This window comes from Zootoca vivipara, chromosome 7 (assembly GCF_963506605.1).
Source record: "Zootoca vivipara chromosome 7, rZooViv1.1, whole genome shotgun sequence".
Taxonomy (NCBI): Eukaryota; Metazoa; Chordata; class Lepidosauria; order Squamata; family Lacertidae; genus Zootoca; species Zootoca vivipara.
Window position 1 is genome coordinate 86,179,716 of NC_083282.1, and position 21,514 is coordinate 86,201,229.

General features: G+C 42.3%; 1 protein-coding gene across 4 annotated transcripts in view; it reads right to left on the reverse strand.

Annotated features, from left to right (window-relative positions):
- The window catches only part of TAF4 (TATA-box binding protein associated factor 4), a 78,215-nt gene that overhangs the window by 28,660 nt on the left and 28,041 nt on the right, over window positions 1-21,514 (reverse strand). For 3 of the 4 annotated variants that reach the window (XM_060277333.1, XM_060277331.1, XM_035121950.2), the window contains exon 3: window positions 1,924-2,102. In XM_060277333.1, coding sequence (XP_060133316.1) covers window positions 1,924-2,102 — 179 coding nt within the window. The remainder of the gene's footprint in view (window positions 1-1,923; window positions 2,103-21,514) is intronic. The other variant, XM_060277332.1, reaches the window with a different exon arrangement.

The following is a 21,514-nucleotide window of genomic DNA, read 5'->3' on the forward strand; positions in this document are numbered from 1 at the left end:
GTTTAAAAAAAAAACACATGGTTATAATTCATTGTCTGAATTTGCATAAAAATGTTATGGCCCTAAGACTAAATCAGCATTGTTCTAATAGAGATTAACTAAACAGTTGAGGTAGAATCAGAAAACATGAGGTGATTAATTATCCAAATCAAGACTTTCAGATCCTTAAAGTAGCTCCACCTCCCCATCCTTGCTTCAACTTCAAGTCCCTATCCATCCACCCCTAAACTATGGCCACATATTCAATATCCTAAAATAATGCCAAACACCCAGACTTTTAAATACGTCAATTGGAGTGGGTTGTAAAACTGGAAATTAAGGTGAGCACACCTCTACAATTATGAGGTTAATTGAGGAATGTGAGTTTGCTAGCTTATAATCTGGATTTTAGAAAACCAGAGGTGAACAGAAAACATGCAACACTAAACGCAGGCCAGGGGGTTCAGTTTGCCTCAGAATACTCCATATGGCACTCAGCACAAAACCCTGAAGCTCAGGGCCAAGCTAAGAATCACCAATGGGTTTTTTGTTTTCTTTTACTGAAAGGAAGCTGTGGGAGATTGCAGGTAGGGCTGCTCGTTTTTGTAATTTATATTGCAACTAGCATTCCCAGAGGCTGGTTACAAAACAATAAAAATAAAATCTTACAGAAGGACTGAATACAGCACAGAAAAAAGATAAAACTCTGATCAGTGAAGATGCACAACAGCAAAACAAGGTTTTGTTTCTTTTTTAAAAAAAACTTGTTTTTTTAACAAGTTAGCAACATTTAAAACGGCTGGGGGGGGACAGTAAAATCTATGTCTGGTTACAAAATGCTTAATTTTTTTCCGCCAGGGGCATTTTTCTACTCAAATCCACACACACACACAAGCTGCCTTTTTTTAACCAGTCTTGGGAAGGTGAGAGAAAAGCACTTAGGAGGCAATTCTGAGCAAAAAGCACAGTGGAGGGGAGAGGGTCAAGCACCTCTTTACCATCCATCCACTTCCAAATGCAACTTCCTAGGGCCTTTTCTTTTTGTTTAAAAACCAAGCGAAAGAAAGGACATTGATAACACAGTTGCATGCACCACCCATGAAGCATCCAGCATCGGCCTCAGTCGGAGTCCTGAAGTCTCATGCTTGCTTCTGACCACAGTAGCCAATTATATTCATGCCCATTTCATGTTCAGCCCATTAACTTCCACTTCTTCTTCTTTTTTTAAGGAGTGATTCAGAGGATGAAATTAACGAACTGATCTCCATCTAACTACTGAAAAGTGGGTTGAGATCCAAGCACAAAGTCTGCAGTAGGCCTCAGATTTATTTTGCAAACAAATTAAAGAAGGAAAGCAACATTGCTAGGCTTTAGGGATCTATGTATTGGAAGTGTTTGCCGTGAACAGAGTTCTGGAAATGAATTCCACTAGTAAGGCGCTGGGAGTTTTCATGGCACAACTATCAGGCAGGAAATGCATGTCTCCAGATACACACTCTTTCCCCTTTCCTTTACGACTGGCTCACAGTATGAAAAGCCGAATGCAATACCAAGCTATGCAAACAATATTATGTATGCATGTTAAGCAAATCCTTGCAAATTTGCCACATTTGGATCATTCGCTTCAGCTATGAAATTCGAGATTGTGGGCCATGGAAACCTGGAGCGCTTTTAACCCAGCAGGTGAAGGTCTAGGATAGGAAGCACATGCAAAGGATATAACTAGGAGCTGCTTTTTTCCCCCGGGAAGAAAAGCTTCACTGGAAGGCTGGTGGGTAAATGCGGGTCTCTCAGTGGACTGAGAATCTTGTCACCTAGAGTCAGCGCAGACATACTTTGCAGGCACGCGGAATACAACGCAGGGCATGTCAAGGGAAAACACCTGGAGGCAGCCAGTTTGGATACCCTCAAATGTAAGGAAAGTTAAGATTTTATTTTACTTACGTTTCTCAGTGAACTGACCTGCACAGTCGAGATCTGGACCGGAGAAGCACTGGTAGGGGTGGCAGGGCGAGGAGTCATGGTGGTTTGAGGCTGGGACTGCGCATGGGCCTGCATTTGCGCCAAAGCTTGTTGAGGGATCATCAGTAGCTGGCCATTCTCGCTACGCACAAGAACCATGCCTGAAAGGGAGGGAAGAAAGTGCCCGTCAGGATTGGCTTGGGAAACAGGAAGTCATTCCACATGCGGGAGCAATGAAGATGCAACTTGGGACGTCGGTTCAGTGAAAAGTGTTTCAATGAGATTCTGGTGTTGTTTTCCCAGGATAGTTAAGCTCAAATTAACCAAAGAATATTTCCATTGCCAGACTGCACAATGGGGAACATGGTCCAATGACACAGTACATGCCTTGCATGCAGAAGGGCCCAAATCCCATCCCCAGCCCCTTCATGTAGAACAGGGGTCAGCAAACATTTTCAGCAGGGGGCTGATCCACTGTCCCTCAAACCTTTTGGGGGGGGGCGGACTATATTTTGAAAATAAAACTCAACAAATTCCTATGCCCCACAACTAATTTTAAATAAAAGGACACATTCTACTCATGTAAAAACACCAGGCAGAGATGCATTTTAAATAAAAAGGACACATTCTGCTCATGTAAAAACACGCTGATTCCCGGACCGTCCGTGGACCAGATTAAGAGGGCGATTGGGCCGCATCCGTCCCACGGGCCTTAGGTTGCCTGCCCATGATGTAGAAGAACCTTGGAGATTCACTGCCAACTCAAGTGTTTCCCAACCTTTTTCTGACCGTGGACCCCTTCTGACCTTGTTTCCTTCCTGTGCCCCCCCATGGATGTAGCCAGGGGGGCTGTGGGGCAGCTGCCCCCCCATAAGAAAAAATTAATACAATCAACTCAAATCTGAGATTTTGCCACCCTAACAAAAATCCTGGCAATGCCCATACCTCCATTGCATAAAATGATAGGAACATAATGAATTATTGTTGAAGCAAAAACAACATAGAGCTGGAATGGTCATCTTTGTAGTGCAACCCCCTGCAATGTAGGAAACTCAGCTAAAGCATCCATGACAGACGGCCATCCAACCTCTGCATAGAAACCTCCAAGGAAGGAGAGTCAAGAACCTCCCAAGGCAGATCCATCCTCCATGTATTATAAAAAGTAAACAAGATATTTTATACTCTTGAACTGTGGTGCCGGAAGAGACTCTTGAGAGTCCCATGGACTGCAAAAAGTTCAAACATATCAATTCTGAAGGAAATCAGCCCTGAGTGCTCACTGGAAGGGCAGATCCTGAAGCTGAGGCTCCAATACTTTGGCCACCTCATGAGAAGAAGAGACTCCCTGGAAAAGATGTTGGGAAAGATGGAGGGCACTAGGAGAAGGGGACGACAGAGGATGAGATGGTTGGACAGTGTTCTTGAAGCTACCAACATGAGTTTGAACAAACTGCGGGAGGCAGTGGAAGACAGGAGTGCCTGGCGTGCTCTGGTCCATGGGGTCATGAAGAGTCGGACACGACTAGTTGATTAAACAACTATTTGACACAGAGGGGAAAATCTATAGATACAGTCCAAAAGACGCACTGAGAGTTTTGTATACATGGGAGAATTTTAAAAAGCAGGTGATCTTCACTGACCTGGTGCAAAAAGATCTTGTCATCCAGAGGAGCCATGACTGCCTAGAGAGCCCCACACACCCTTACCTGGGAGTAAGGCCCACTGAACCCAGTGTGGCTTTCTTCTGAGTAGGCACTTAGTTACTTACTAGATGCAAGTCAGCAACACCAGATGACCATGCTCGTCTAGGCACTGAGGTGGATTTCACCGTACGCCTTGCAGAGCCAGGCCAACGCTGCCACTGGGCCCAGCACTGGCAGCAGCAACAAGCAGCTATGGCTCGTCCAGCCCTACCCATTGCCACCCCACCACTGCACTTACCTGAGCTGGGGCTCTACTTGTCAAAATGGAAGCCTCAGCGATCACCCTCTCCCAGTGGAAACAAACCAGAACTGCTCAAAGAAAACTTTTGCCATGTGGCAAAAAGCAGCGTTAGGCCCTGGTGGGCTGCCCCCTTATCCACTTGTGATTGGCCAAGGGGCTAGCCAGCCAATCAGGGTTTTTATTTTTTTTAAAAAAAACTGCTTTTTTTCTTCACAACGTGGCTGTTTTCCTAGCAACAACTCCATCATGAGGTACATATAATGAGGGAAGAGAGCAGGGCTGGCAAGAGAAGTCTATTGACCTTACTTGATGTTACAAAGGCACATGCTGCAAGAGCAGAACCAAAACTGGAAAGGTTGTAGGCCATTTGCTATGCATTTGCACCCCCACCTCACCCCAAAGACGCAGAAAGGGACACAAGGGACCCTAGAGACATGGCCACACACAATCCTTATATATGTTTAGAAACACTCAAAACTGGGAGAAAAAAATAGTTGCCAGAGGTGTTGTCATGGATTGGTTGGACACAGAAGAATGGTGGGAGGAACCTGCTAGGGAACCACCAAGAGAAGATGGCTCAGAGCCCAGGGAATGGTGGTGGGACAACAATGATTTGTCACAGGGTGAGAGAAGACTAGGGAGAAGGGGAGTTGGAAGCTGAAGGGGTAACAGGTGTGCTGGGAGAGTCTGTGGCAGACAGCAGTCCAGAAGCAGAAGCAGAAGCAGGAGGGTGGTTGGACAGGAGGGAGGTTAAGAGGCAGAGGTGAGTCAGGCTAGTGAAGAGTCATGGGTGTCTCCCCCTCCTGCTGTGACAAACTCCCCTCCTTGCTGGTCTTCCAGAATCAGAAGAGGGATGAAGCAGGAAGAGCAAATATTGCCACGCAGGCACAGTCTCTGATTGCTTGGGGACTTAGGCAGCTGTGGGGAGGCTGGGACCTTCAGTCTCAGCAACTACTTGGGGGAAAGGCCTACTGGAGATGAGTTGTGGTGCTAATTAGGCCTGACCCTCCACCAAGTCTGTGCTGATCGTGTTTTTGCTAATAAAGAGTTTACTCCAACTTGCACAGTGTGATTTACTGCTAGCTCACTTCTGACAGGTTTTTTTTAAACATAACACATTTGTATACCACTCTTCCACCAAGGAGTACACGTGGGTGTGGGTGTGGTCTCATTTTAACAAGAGATAGTTTAGGTTGAGATACAATGAATATCTCAGAAGTTCCTTAGAGTGTTTCAGAACATCTGAATGCAGGTCTCCCCAGTCCAAGTCTAGCATTCTGTTTAGGACATTGTGCGAGCTTTCATACTGATGTAGTTACTTGTCTAGAAAAGCCATTAGCTCACTTGTGAATACAACAGCAGAAGGAAAAACCTACTATTAAATTCAATGCCACCAACCAATTAAACAGAGGTTTTCGTCAGAAAAGGGAACACAAATTGTCTAACTTCTAAATTAATTTCCCATAACAGATTTAGTCACAAAAGTGGTTATAAAAACCATAACTGGCCTCCAGTGCATCTGTAACAGACGGCGAAGTGCTGAATTACATCCCAAAAGAAAAATAAAAAGGACAAGGCAAATAAAGCTGCCGTTCCCTGCTTAACCACACATATCTACCCTCTTAACCTGCTGTAACAGCTACAGTAGGGAAAGGGACTGAAAACAAAATTCACACCTGTTCTCAGTTCTTATGGGCAGAACTAGGATGTAACAAATCCAACACAATTAGTGAAGCATTCATTCACTGAAACTCATCTAAAGAAATACGTCATGCTCCGTTCACACATAATAATTGGAGCAAGTGATGAGCATGCATGCCTGAACTAGCCCTATTTAACAGACAGAATTTGCACATTGCCTCAGAAAACAATGCAAAATTTGTGTGGAGCCAGTTCACACATTCAGCCACAAATAATCAAGTGCAGAGTAATAAACCAGTGTCTAAGCATGCATGCACAAACACGCTCAGCATGGCTGCAAAGAAGGATGGCTTGTGCTGTTGACAAGGGTTATCTACATCGAAGGGAGAAACAAGATATCTGACAAAGAATATATCACGAGGCTCTCCAATTTCACTTTTAAAAAGCATTTTTAACCCAACGTATTAAAGAGAGGAGTTCTCCCTGCTTCTCCCTCTTGCTTAAATGCTCTCTTGCACTTAAAGGATCAGGGCTCATCCTTCCACATGCCCAACCAAAGGATCTCAGGCACTAAAGGAAGGTGGAAGCCTCTGGAGAGCTTCCATCAGCCCAAACCGCCAGTTCAGGGTTAGATGGAGGACAAAGATACAGGGTAGTTTTATGCTATCTTCCATGGGGCCCAGAGAGTCTGTACAATAATCAACACAGCCGATAGCAATATCCATCAAAAGTCACAGAAAGCATACCACCCAACTAAAAAAGTAGAGAACCGCTCCTTTATTTCTGACTACAGGAAGTTGCCCAAATGTTAAAAGTCATTCCTTTCTAGGTGCAACCCAGCTCAGGATAAGTTGCCTAACTTAGTATTATTATTTATCTTTCTTGTGGCTCTGCCCATATTATGCCCCTCTTTAAACCCCTGCACTACTCTTCGGTCCACTCAAAAAACCTAAACAGGCATCTCATCCTTACTTTTAAACCCACCTGCCTCTTCTCTCCACGACCTTCAGCCACTCAAAAGTCTCTTTCTCCCTCAAATAACTCTGACCTTTTGCCCTTGCTGCATTTAGATCTAAAACTGCCTCCCAGAATGCCTTTGTGCAGGCCATCTCCTTTACCTCTTTCAAGCCCCTCCTTTAAAACTCAGCTTTTCGAAGAAGCCTTCGGAATACCTCCATATTCTTGATGTAGAAGAACGTTAAGAGCCCTGCTAGGTGAAACCAAAGACCTATCTAGCCCTGCTTGTTACTTTCCACAGTGGCTAGCCAGATGCCCATGGGACTACGCTGCCCAAAGTGCTGCTTAACGCTGTATAGACCTGTAAGATCACTCAGGTAGTCTGGGAAATTTTAATTATGGCACTACAGAATATCACAGGGTGATGACCCAGAAAGGGATGTTCCCAGCTTTTCTGCATTTTGTTCTGGGCTGTTTCAATCTTATTGTTTAATTTTGGTTTAGGCTGTGTGTGTGTATTTCAGCCCTGGGACTTTCAAGTGAAGGGCAGGTTATAAATAAACGTATTTAAGCAGCCCCCTGGTAGCCACAGGCAACAAGGGTTTTCATCATGCAGGCAAGTGAGTGGGCTGGGATGCTTCATCCCACCTCTGTGCTCAGCATAAAAACCAAGTGATGTGCAAGATTCCCCCTGCCTGTTCCACAGCGTAGAAAGCGGGTGGCCTGCTGCAGGAACAACAAGAGGCTAGTGAAAAAACTTTGCAGGCTAGTATGTTTGGTGGACTCATTTACAAGGCAAACTTTCTAGGAAAACTTTGCTCCCACATTCCTTAATAAGGTCTTAATCAGAATGTGTTGAGTGTTATTATTATTACTATCCATATCATCCCCCCAGTGCCATTCAGAGGCCTTGCTTCTTTCTTTGGCCGTTTAGTGCTGCTCCTCGCTTTTCTTTCAAGGGGGCAAAATGAAATTTTATATTGTGTTTTCTTCCCTTACTGGATTATCCACAGATTGGGAAAATCTGAATTTAGAAGAGGTAAAGTATGGGTTGACATTTGAATGAGGACCTTGTGTTGACACAGGGGAAAATAAATAAATAAGCAGTTTCAAATCCACAATAAACTCTAATGTGGATGAGTCCCAATTGCTCTTAATTTGCATAATGTATACATATCACATAATTCAGGTTTTCTTGGAACATGCTTCTTATTTTGTGTTTGAATAACTAAATACAGTGGTACCTCGGTTTTCGAACATAATCTGTCTCAGAAGACCATCTGAGTTCCGAAATGTTTGAAAACCAAAAACTCAATACAGAAGCCTCAATACAGAAAACTCAATATGGAAGCAGCGTGTCATGTTTGACTTCTGAGGCATGTTTGAAAACCGAAGCGTTTACTTCCGAGTTTACGGCGTTCGGAAACCGAAACGTTAGTCAATGGAGATGTTCAAAACTGAGGTACCACTGTACGTCTTTCTCTTAAATCCTACCCATCTGCTTCGAGATTCTGGCAGTACCCACATCATTTAACCATAAATCTTCTCCATTCCTACCTGGACATATATCCCAGCCCTGAAAGTAACTAATGACGTCTAGCCCATTCAACTCATCAAAAATACTCGTCAAAATTCAACACCTGCCTTAGCTCATCCATTTATCAGAGGCTGATCATTGGTGACAATTAGGAAGAAAAGTGGCATTAATCATTCCAGCTGAGTCAATATTCTGAAACTGGTAGCCATGCATTGGTAAAGGGAGGGTTCAAAATTGTATTAGCCTTCACTTGTCAGCAACAACAACAACAAAAAAAGCCATCAGTTTCACAGACTATACAGAAACATTAGCTATGTTCCTTGCAGATATTCTGATAAAGTTGAAATGTTTGAACAGCAGCCTTAAGCATTTCCCACTAATTCAGGGGTAAGCAACATACTCCGCAGGAGCATCACGTTCCCCCCTCACCCCATGACATGCAATTAACATACCAAGCTCAACGTGCTGAATGACTGCAAATGAAGCAAATTCACTAATAATGGGATGTTTTACTATAAAATCTATTGAGTAAGTGTAACGTACAAATGTTACAGATGGCCTACTTGAAACTCAGGGAAACATTATAGAAACAAATATTTGAAAAACATTGGATGGAGGATTCATATTACTTTCTCTTCAAGCCCTAAGCATTTAGAATATGCCAACAATGCATAGTATATCTTTGGGGATATCTCTGCAACCATGAGGGCTTGATTTTAAAAAAGAATGACAAAAAGAAAGCATCAATGGGAGTAATTTTCAACATGCAAAAGTAGTTATAAAGGAAGCTCTTTGGCCAATGAATGACCTTCCCCCTAACTCAATTCTGAAATAATTCTGAATTCTTCAAGACTGGTAATTGACAATAAAATCCTACTGTGGTCAATAAGAGTTTGCTCCCATGTAAGTGTGCATAAGATTGCAGCCTTAATATACTGGATTTTCTGGAATATGGTTACCAGAATATTTAGAAAAAGGAAGGAAAGAAAACTGAACCACAGCCAGATTTAATTGATAACAAATATCATTTTGTTTTTCTCAATCATGATACAATATGCATACACTGCACCTTTCTCAGCAAAAATCAAAATTGCCCTCTTTTAATTAGTAATTATAAGTCACAAAGTGTTTGAACCAGGCAAAGTTAACCACTTTTAAGTCACATTGGTCTCCATGGGAAAATGCTTAAATGAATCCCATTGACATCTGTGGGATTTAGAAATGCCGGACTTTTCCTGGATTCTGCTCATCGAGTACAACGAATCACAAGCATTAACTATAAAAACTTTAGTGCCCCCTGCCATCCCCAGAATTTGATGTTTTATTCCAACATATAAATATGACACAGTCAGCAAACAAACACTTTTTGCCCATTTCTCTGTCATATTCTTGCCTTCATTAAGCCTAAAACGAAACACTGAATCAGCACAGATCTTCAGCATACTCAAAAATGGAAAACAAACACCTGCTGCTCTGGAAAATGCATATCAAGTGGCACTTTAAAAACTGTCACCAATGCTAAGACTTCAGAGAGGAATTAGCAATTCTCCCAAAGTGAAATTGGCAGGGCTAGAGGAAAACACAAATGCCTCCAGTTAGAAAATATAGTAACATATACTAAAATACATGTCTAGGACATATAAAATCAATGCAGTGTCTTCAGGGTTCAGCATCTCTCCTAGAGTGATGTATTTTTCAAGCTTACTAGCTTTCCGTGTCACCTTTTCTGCTCAGGATACCTTCAGTGCCAGCAATGAAACTTCTCTACCTTGCAAAGAATTATGGGGCATATTCCAGTGCATGCAAATTCAGCCACTGCCTGGGACTCCTGGAGCTCACCATTGCCCTGCGTGAACTGAAATGCACCTTTAGCATTCCTGCCAAGATCAAAAGCAGCAAACAAGGAAGCTTGCAAATTATCTTTTCACTGAAGAACCCCTGGATTCCCCAAAACAGAGACTGAAAACTACTGGTTGAAAAAACATTTCACAACTAGAATATGCATAGTCCAGGCCATGGGCAAAGGGCATCAGATGCCTGCAACGGAGTACTGGGATGCACTAACCACTACTTTAATCCAGATTATACTAAATTGTTTAGGTCATGATTCTCAGCAAGCATACTAGGTAGTAAATTAACTCAGTGGAACTTACTTCTGAGCAAACATGCTTAGGACTGCACTGTAATAAAGATAGTGATGCTGCAATACTTATTTCAATTACTTAAATGCTTAAGAGTGCAGTCCAAATTTACTGGTCATTTAACTAATGGATTTAAAATTTGTCTTTAATTTCAACATAGCGAGCAATTCTTCTCACTATAAAAAATGTTTCAAAGCTGCCACATGGCTCAGCTGCATTGAAACACTGATGGAGAGGTAGTCATATATGGCAAAAATATCATATTGTATGTCAGACCAAAGCTCTTCCTGGACTGATTTAAGAGGAGGATATACATAAGCAGGCATACACACCTTGATGTTATAAAATTACATTAATAACTTTAAGAATTACAGCACCCGCTACCCACTTCTAATAGTCCTATAGAAAATATTATAGAACATGAATTCAGCATGATGTTAAATTTAAAGTGTTCGAAACTTCTTGTAAAGGATTGGCTGCTATTGCCATATAAGGATATGTTACAAAACATTAAGTTTCAAAGATGATAATCTACTTCAGAAGGAGGTTTGACTGTGGAAATCCTCGCCAAATAGCATTGCTGATGCTTTTCTATTCTATTTATTTGTAAGCATTTATTGTTGTTTAGTCGTTTAGTCGTGTCCGACTCTTCGTGACCCCATGGACCATAGCACGCCAGGCACTCCTGTCTTGCACTGCCTCCCGCAGTTTGGTCAAACTCATGTTCGTAGCTTCGAGAACACTGTCCAACCATCTTGTCCTCTGTCGTCCCCTTCTCCTAGTGCCCTCAATCTTTCCCAACATCAGGGTCTTTTCCAAGGATTCTTCTCTTCTCATGAGGTGGCCAAAGTATTGGAGCCTCAGCTTCACGATCTGTCCTTCCAGGGAGCACTCAGGGCTGATTTCCTTAAGAATGGATAGGTTTGATCTTCTTGCAGTCCATGGGACTCTCAAGAGTCTCCTCCAGCACCATAAGCACCGTAAGCATTTATAAGCACTTAATATTTCAGAAGACTCAAAGCTGTATACAGTCTAAAAAAAACCTCAACAGTGTATCATTAAAACATGAGAAACAAAAAACCCACAACCTAAAACCAATAAAACAACAATATAAACACACATAAAAGCATATGGAAGTGGGGGGAAACAGAAATTCTCAGGATTCAAATGCGTAAAACACGTAAAGCCTTGTTTAAAAGATAATTCTTCGCAAGACATCTGAAGCAACTGACAGCTGCTTCTTCATATATGGGCATTCCACAGAAAAGGGAGACAGAGAAAATGCCCATTTTCAGGTTACACTGCCTAAAAGTCACCAGCATTCCTGACCAGTGCTGGATGACCCTCAGGGTCCCTTCCAACTCTACAATTCTATGATTTCTGAAGTGGAGAAGTTGCCACAAAACTTCAAATTTTGCAGGGTGAAATGTTCTTGTGAACGTGCTCCCCATACATGTTCAAGGTAATTGCTTGCATTGGACACTCTTCGTCAAAAAGTAACATGCAGCTCTCCAAGCCTATCTTCCAACCCCGAAGGCTCCCATCACTGCAGTTCTGCATCTTTCTATAATGCTCGCTGTGGCTGATGATGCCAAAGTCCCAAACTTAAAACATATGCACCTATTAACAACTCTTGTTCTCTATGCAGCTGCAGGTTGCTATATGCATTATAGTTTTTTGTTTTTTGTTTGCCTGTTTTTCAGGCAACTTTCACTCCCTAAGAGACATTAAATTCCAGCATAAGATACAATATCTATGATGAAATTTTCGGCCTTGCCATTCTGTCTTTTGAAGAGCATTGCACAACACAGAAGTTGGCATCTTCTGGTGCTCAAAATATCACTTGTTAACACTTGTGTGTGACTTTACCCACGAAGTACTTGGAAACAATCTCGATCACTGTAATCTCCATAACCACAATGCGGAGAAGGGTTAACAGTCAAGCCAATCGCAGGCATAAGGTTTCCAAATTTAGGATGGGCTCCAAGCAAAACAAAGAGCAAGTGGAGAGTTACAAGTAAAATAGGATCAAGGCAAAGGGTCACTGCTAGGACAGGCTGGCTGACTTAAGGTTAGGATAAGGTCAAACATAACCAGCCTAAATGATGCTGGTGCATTTTATGTCCAGAAATTAGGAACAGGAGAGAGGGAGAGGGAGAGGGAGAGGGAGAGCACTACACACACAATATATGCACATATACACATGCACAAATCCCCCCTCACATAACATAGCAAGGAATTTATTACCATAATTGCTACCAACATTGAGCACATGCAGATTCCTGCAGCAACTTACCAAACAGATCTAATGCACTCAAGGAGTGACTCACTAGGATAACCATCACTGTTGTTTTCAGACTTTTATTCACCAAATCTGTATCCCTCTTCTTCTAAACTGCGTGGGCAGCTGACATGGGGTGTTCATTTCACTTTCACCACAAGCTCATAGGTACCAGTAAGTGGGGCAGAGAAAGGCTTGCTCAGAGGCATCCAGTGAACTTCAAGGCCAGAAGGAAAACTGAACCTGAATTTGCTACATGAATCCCCAAAGTTAAGCTCTTCACTTCGCTGGTTCCTGCTGCCCACCACCCCATCACAAAAGGATTGCAGTGTGCTTTACAAAGGAAAAGGGAAAGGGAAAGGGAAAGGGAAAGGGAAAGGGAAAGGGAAAGGGAAAGGGAAAGGAAAGGAAAGGAAAGGAAAGGAAAGGAAAGGAAAGGAAAGGAAAGGAGTGTCTCCACCCCCATCGTTCAGCCCAGACACTGAGGTCCAGCGCCAAGGGCCTTCTGGAGGTTCCCTCACTATGAGAAAGTGAGGTTACAGGGAACCAGACAGAGGGCTTTTTCGGTAGTGGCGCCCACCCTGTGGAACGCCCTCCCACCAGATGTCAAGGAAACAAACAACTATCTGACTTTTAGAAGACATCTGAAGGCAGCCCTGTTTAGGGAAGTTTTTAATGTTTGATGTTTTATTGTGTTTTTAATATCCTGTCGGAAGCCACCCAGAGGGGCTGGGGAGGCCTGGCCAGATGGGCGGGGTATAATATATTATTATTATTAAGTAATTAATTATTATTAATTATTATGTCATTTTATAATAATTCTTTAATTTATTGATAAAAAGCAACTGCAAGGCTACTCCAGGTAATATTTCACATCCAAACAAAGAAGCTTCAGTCCAAATGATGAACTATTTTAATCCAAATTATTTGGTTTTAAGCAGAATCAAGTTCAGTGACAGCAAGAGCCATTTCACATATTATGAAGAACAAACCACAAGTCTGTCACCAGATCATCCAATCCTGCCTTCCTTGGTGAGTACCCTATATTATATAAATGTTTGAAAAAATGTCAGGTTGACTCTCTACATCTTTTGCCATACTTTTTCTGTTCTACGACTAAAATGTAATGTGTGGGTGAAGTTCTAGGGCCAGAGTCCTGTGCACATGAACCTGAGACATAAGTCTCAGTTTACATATTCAGGACTGGGTCATAAAATTTATGAATCCAGTTTGAGCCATATTAGGCTGCACCTTTCTTTGGAGTAAGTCCCACTGGAATCAAATAGAACTGACTTCTGAGTATGCAGTCGTAAGATCAAAATGTTAAGGCTGCCATCCCCAAATGCTTTCTCTGTTCACACTGTTCTCAAAAATAATTTCCAGATATACCACCCCCTAACAAATAAAAAAAATCCCTTTCTGTTCTGAATAAGAAACACCCAGGAGACATACTTAGTGCTTGTTCTATTCAGTAATTGCTTAAAATGCAACACATTTAACCAAGTCTCAGGTACTGTCCATGCGTGTCACAAATTTGTTGAATTTAAGATGTGAGCACTAAAGTAGCTTTCTTTTCCAGCTCCATTTTAAAGCAAGCAAGCATAAGAGAGAGAGAGAACGTTTTTAATTAGTTATCAAATTGATTCTTTCCATTAGAACGAAGCAGACACAGTGGAGACTTTAAAAGCCTAGTTCTTTAGTCTGAATTAATGCCAATTTATTGCCTCACCGTTAAAAAAGAATTACCCAAATTGGTCAGGAATGGTCCTTCATATTAATTATAGAAGTTTGCATTTTGTCACAACAATTTCATATTTTACTTGCTGTAGGCCACTTGCAACAATATCTCAAACACCTCCATTCATAATATCCCCCAAAATACGTTACAACAGCAACATCTGAAAAAGAAACAAAGTTGCAAAAACAAGTGTTTTACTCAGCCATCACTTGCTACTTATTTTCATTTTATTTACAATGTATAGCCCACCGTTCATTCCCAAGACGACAAAATTGGTTCTTATATCTACACATACAAGGTAAGCTTTGGGCTCAAGGATCGTCATCAGAAAGGCCTCTTAAGAGATAAATATATTTCCATGTTTGACATTGGAACGGACTCCCTCGGAAGGCTGTGAACTTTCCTTCCTTGGAGGTTTTGAAGCAAAGGTTGCGTGTCCCTCTGTCATTGATGCTTTAGTTGAGATTCCTGCATTGCAGACTAGACGAGTCTCAGGGTTCCTCTCCAACTTTACAACCCTATGATACTACGACTTGCTAAGAACCAACAACAGCAAGGTAAGACTATCTTAAGACACTGAGAAACATACTTGAGAACTGATGGTTACCAGTTCTCTACCCAACATTCATGGTGTTTTCCTTCATATTTCCCCCTTATTTTTCCCAAGTAAGCTGCTTATTTTTCAGGGGTGTGGGGATGTACATTCATTTCCAAAATATCTGGCAGTCTACAGCCACTTCCATTTCTATGGCTTGCGACAACTTCTGTACGTAAGATCATCCGCCGTTATACAACATCACCATCGTTGACGAGCCAAGCAATTCAAGCCAAGTGACAAAACAAAGATTTATTTTAGAAGAACGGAACGTAAACTCAAAGCAAGTTGGTTCTGCAGTGAATTTTTTTTAAAAAAAAAAAAACCCAGCAGCTTTAGCTCAGCCCATTTGATACCTAGCAGCCCCCACAATAGCCATTTCTCAGGAAGTTCTGAGAAGAATGATAGGCAAACCAGAGGATAAATGCTGAAATGGAACAGGCTACAATTGCAATACTGATTAATACTTTCTATTAGGGGAAGAGCAGGAGGAGGAAAAATATGCTTTTGTGGCTATCAGAAGCAGTGCAATGCAGTACACAGTCTGGGGAAGTGAATTCAACTGAGTTGGAGAGGAAAAGTTTTCACCAACAAAGAATAATCAGTTTTGAAGTGAGATGGGGCCAGTATAGGACCACTGGTTAGCTTCTTAAAATACCCCTTCAACACCTCTTTTATTTTTCTGACATTTATATTCCATCTCTCTTGCCTCATGGAACCCAAGGCAGCATACATATGGCTCCTACCTGCCTACCTTAATTTCTTCATTACCGTCACGGGTTGCCATTTCCTTCCTTCCCAGCATGAGAAACTCGGGTATATAAGCTAATTGCCAAATGGCACCTTAAACCTAGGTTACAGTCACTACAACAGAATGTCTAGGTGTCATTTTTCCCAGTGAAATATTATTATGATTGATTTCATTTCTTTATATTTTAAAGACACAACCTTAAAGGTGTTTACAACACAGTAAAATATCCAATCAAACAATTCAAACTAAAACAAATTCAAGCTTCAAGGAAAATATTTCAGATCCTTCTCCAAGTGACATTTTGCTTTCCCCATAGTTATTTGCCTACTTAATATATATAGCTCCCTCATAGCAGAAATACTCTAGGAAGCCAGTGTGGTGTAGCAGATAGAGTGTCAGAGTAGGACCTGGGAGATCAGGGTTTAAATCCCCAATTCAGTCATGAAACTCACTGTGTGACCTTCGAGTCAGTCACAACTTGTTAACCTACCTCACAGGGTCGTTGTAGGGTTTAACTGAGGAGTGGGGTGAACCATATACTTCCTGGAAGAAAAGGTGGGATATAAATGCAAAAAATGAGCTATTCTGCTTAGCTGCTTAAGAAAGCTGAAGGGGCCAATCAGATGGAGATGTCAGTTGCCAACCTGGCATTCAGAGATCTCCACGTGGTCACAATTGGACCAGCGCCAATCGCAAAACATGCCTGGGGAATTTCAACCACTGCTCCTTCCCAAGGGACTGGGCAGTCCTCAACTTGCCACCAAGAAGGCAATTGCTTGCCCTCCACAATCTTCCCACATGCCACAACAACCAGCTTCCGCCATCCTGCCAGCTTCTGTCACACATGTCACCCAAATATCCTCGCTTAGCCACAGATATGATTGCCCGTTCTATGCTATTTGCCCTCATCTGCAAAAGGTGGGAAGTTGCTCTTTCTATACACTCCCTGACACCTGAGCTGCTAATTTAAATGGAACGGAGAGGGGCTGATGCTGTTACTCACAACAGCAGTTGCAGGTAAGCCAGCCCCTTTGCTTCGCTTGGGGCACTTCTTTGTCAGGCTGAAGATGGTTCAGCAATTTGTGTGTGGTGTGGCGACTGTTGCTATGGACCACACTGGAGATCCTACAAACCTCAGACAGTGTTGCCATAGAGTTTTGCATACTATGCCTAGCTGGTCTCTGCTAATGGGGAGGAAAGCGAGCACTGAAAAACCAGCAGATTGGATGCTGAACAACTTGTCAATACTTACGTATCAATACTTCATATGTGAAGCGCTTTGAACACTCTAAAGCAGGGGTAGTCAACCTTTTTATACCTACCCCCCACTAATGCATCTTTCTTGATGGTAAAGTTTCCTTACCGCCCACCAGTGCTCGATGGAAGGAGGATTCAGTTTGTGGCATAGAACCCCCCTACCGCCCACCTAGAATCCTGAAACGCCCACTAGTGTTTCCAACCTGGTAGGGACCAGGTTGACAACCCCTGCTCTAAAGTGAAAAATATGTGCAATACATATAATAAATGATGAGGCCATGAACGTTACCACTTGTTAACCCAACTTTCTAAAACAAATTGTTCCCTGGTTATTCAGCTTCTTGATACACACACTGGTAAACAGGCACTTGCAACCTTCCCTTGTTACATTTTTAGATGCACAGCTGAAAGACAGAATATGCCATGCCACCTGGAAAGGCACTCACACACCTGCCACTTCCTGGAATTGAAGAAAAACTGCATAAAATGAATGCTGAGGAAAAGGAGGCCAGGTACTATTTCTGACCCTCTGACAGTCCCCACCCCCGCAACAAGCACATTTACTAACACAAAACAAGACTGCCTCCCTTTATCTTGCATAGCGTTTCAAGCCAGAAGCTTCATTACCTTGCCAAAATGTTATTATTTATTAGTATAATTTCTAAAAAATCATATCCCGTATTTTAATGGGCAAACAGCATTTCCCACAGCTCTGCTCCCAAAATATAAATATGACAATGAACAAATATTCTGTGAACCGCACTGAGATCTTTGGATGCAGGGCATCATACAGATTTATTAGATAAATAAATAAATAAATGAAAAAAACTGCAGTACAGGACTAAAACACCAATCAATAAGAATTCACGGCAGCTTAAAAGAACTAAAAACTTTGAACACTGCTAGTTTTAAAATGCCTGGGAGAACAGAAAGCCTGAAACCAAAAATGATAGCAAAATATAATTTTGGAATCAATAGATTGGAAAGATGTATTGTGCTAAGAACATGTTTGCTTCTGAGTGCCCTCTCTAACACAGTGGAGCCTGCATTGCTCCTTGGTTTTCTGGAGAGCAGTGGATAATGAAACAAGCCAGAGGACATCTGGAACACAGACGGAATCAAACTCATAACAAAGATGACAAGAAATTGTACTTTTTTGCCTCCATTCCATCCCCAAATAGCCACCAAGCAGTTGTTATGAATGGTACAGGATTTTTCTAACATCCACCTCAGCCAAGAGTAATGTTGGACCTCTCTCTCAGAAGCCTGCAAGGCACTCTGAGGGCAAAGTCACTTGTCTCTGTAACAATCGGGACAGCATGGTTATGACAAAACCAGATGAGGTGTCCAATGTACAGACTAGTGCGTTATTATGGAATCTGATTCGTGAATAAAGAGTCCAAGTTATAGCCTTCTGGCTCAGCGTTTTCCACAGCCAATCAGATTCAAAGCTAGAGTTGGAAAAAGAAGACTTGCTTTTTCGACACTGTAAGTCCATCAGCAGTACACTGAAGTATCTGAGGATAATCCCACTGTGATCAAACATGCCAAAACAGTCCACTCAGCATCTTCGTTTGCCATGATGGGCCTGCCAAGCTAGGCAACAGCACCAATGTACTGCATCTATAGATTATTACACCCACCACTCATTCTTGTTTCTACAACCACTTACAAGTTCACAAAAATGACTTATTGTTGTTGTTTAGTCATTTAGTTGTGTCCGACTCTTTGTGACCGCATGGACCAAAGCACGCCAGGCACTCCTGTCTTCCACTGCCTCCCGCAGTTTGGTCAAACTCATGTTCGTAGCTTCGAGAACACTGAACAACCATCTCGTTCTCTGTTGTCCCCTTCTCCTAGTGCCCTCAATCTTTCCCAACATCAGGGTCTTTTCCAGGGAGTCTTCTCTTCTCATGAGGTGGCCAAAGTATTGGAGACTCAGCTTCAGGATCTGTCCTTCCAGTGAGCACTCAGGGCTGATTTCCTTCAGAATGGATAGGTTTGATCTTCTTGCAGTCCATGGGACCCTCAAGAGTCTCCTCCAGCACCATAATTCAAAAGCATCAATTCTTCGGCGATCAGCCTTCTTTATGGTTCAACTCTCACTTCCATACATCACTACTGGGAAAACCATAGCTTTAACTATACGGGCTTTTGTCGGCAAGGTGATCTCTCTGCTTTTTAAGATGCTGTCTAGGTTTGTCATTGCTTTTCTCCCAAGAAGCAGGCATCTTTTAATTTCGGGACTGCTGTCACCATCTGCAGTGATCATGGAACCCAAGAAAGCAACCCAAATTGGAACCCAAAAAATGACTAGCCATCAGCAATTTGTACTAGCTCAAACGCCCATACATATCACCATAAACCAATTGTGGCACATAAGTACAATACAATAATAAAAAGCCGTTTAAGTCAATGCAGAAGTGTTCATATATTTAGCTCAAGTCAGATCAGAATTACAGGAGGAAGTGGTAAAGGGTGGAAGGGGAAGAACTCACTCCCTTTCCCAAATATTGGATGGCTCGTCAGTCCTCTTGTTTGAGTCTGCAATGCCTGATGACTTCTCTGTGGCATAACTTCCTTTTGTTCTTCCTTTTTCTTTTCTTCTTCTTCAGAGTCTCTCAAATGTTGGAACAATGATTTGCACTTCTGGTAAGCTGAAAATGCCTCATTGCACTGTAAAAATTCCTCAGATTTGGCCACCTACAGGGACAGTCGTCCTCCTAAGTAGACAAATGCCTATCACCCTGGACCAGGGAGAAGCAATTTTAAATGCCTTTTCAGACATGGGGCAATCTGGGTGACCTTAGGCCAATCACTTTCTCTCAGTCCAACCTCAGGGTTGCTGTGGGGATAAACTGGTATAACCATGTGCACTACTCTGGGCTCCTCAAAAGAAAGGCTGGATATCTATGTGGCAAACAAAACTCCCTCATATTTTCTGCTATGAGGGTGGGGAGAGACCAAAAAGAAATATTTAGGCAAAAGCACAAACAAAATTAGCTCAATTTGTATTCTCCATTATTATTTTTAAATTAAAACTCTCTATAAGCCATTCAAATTCTTATATCCCCACCGGATGCTGTGAATGGTATGGCATCCTCCTAGACTGGTTCCATGCTATGAGGACTAGGGTTCAGTGCTGTTCCTACCAACAGGACGGAGCCCAGAGAGTGGCATTGGCAAAGTGCTTTTTGGCCTCCTGACAATTATGCTATGGCCCGCTGCAGGGCACTATTTTACCCTCAATGCTATTTATTTGGGGCAGGGTGCCATCAGAACATGGGCAGCACTCAGCTCTGTTTCACCATAACATTTGACTGAATCCGACTAGCAGCAGAAAACACCTAGAATCTGCACAACGCCATTGAAACTGGCACACCATATCTTCGTAACTCTCTGCTACCCACCCAACCTAGCACCATTGCTCAATATCACAATATACAACTGGGAGATTAGGGCCACAGATAATAAGCCAAAAGTAAGCACATCCCACACTGTCAAACAGAAGACTGTAGAGTCACTATAACACTTCTCCCTGTCTCTTGCTCGGAGGACCACCACCAAACCAAACTTTCCCTCTCCCAGGCTCTTACCTTAGGTAAGGGTGGCAAGCCTGTTGGCCCACAATCCCTATCCTACAATGCCATATCCAGAGAGGCCTCTTACCTGAAGGCAAGCAGGAGTCACACCAAGGAGAACAAAATCTCTTAATTATCCAGGCAACATGGCACTTTTATATTCAATACCTGAAGACTTCTTTCAATCTGGAGGAAGGGACCTGTACTACCCCGTTGTAACAACGTTGGCCTGAGAAGCCAAGCGCTGGGCAAGAGGAGAGCTCCCTATAGGCCTTGATATGCCGAGTAATGCTGACTTTTTCTTGGATCAGCAGTCCTCAATTCCAGGTCACATGGGGCTTTGGAAAGTCCCCTCGATTCCAAAAGTGGCCTGTTCTGCGGCATGGGAGGTAGAGGGGGAGGCTGCCATTCAAGAAATTCAAGCCCAAGTCCCCATTGAGGGCACAGAACTAGTTCTACAATTCTTTGGATCCCGGGCAACGTAATTATTTATACCAAGTTTCAAGCCCCCCCCCCAAAAAAGCAAGGATTGTCATTATCAATAAAAATGTAACTCCTTCTCCTTTCCCACTTCCCTATGAATGTGATTTTCGTTTGAGCAGACTGGCCATAAAAATATTAGCTTTCATGGTGGTTTGGTGCTCATATACTGGTCCCAAATAACAGAAAGATTCTGACCATGTCTCAGTAATATTAAGATTGAATACTGAATATGTTATGATTCTGAATTTCTGTGGGTTGCAATACAGCATGGAGATGAAGATTAGAAGAATGTTGGGAGGGTAGAGATCTAAACATAAGTATATAAGCAGACCATGATTTCCTATACAGTACTGGTATCACCAAATGTGCTTGGGGGGACACTTTTATAAAAGCAGCAATCTCCCTGCCACCAGTTTTAAGCCTTGTACATTTTAGCAGTTTATCCCAAGCCTAATCATTTTCTATTTCTCCATTAGATGTGTATTTTCAAGGCAGCTGGCATTCACAGCATTCTTCAGCTCCACAACAATATACCTACCAGTCTTGATGAGGGAGCATATACATATTTTATTATTTATGTATATATTTACAAAAAAATTATCCTGCCATTTCTCTGAGAAAAGGAGGAAAGAATAGATGGTTCTTTTCTCACACATTTTATCTTATT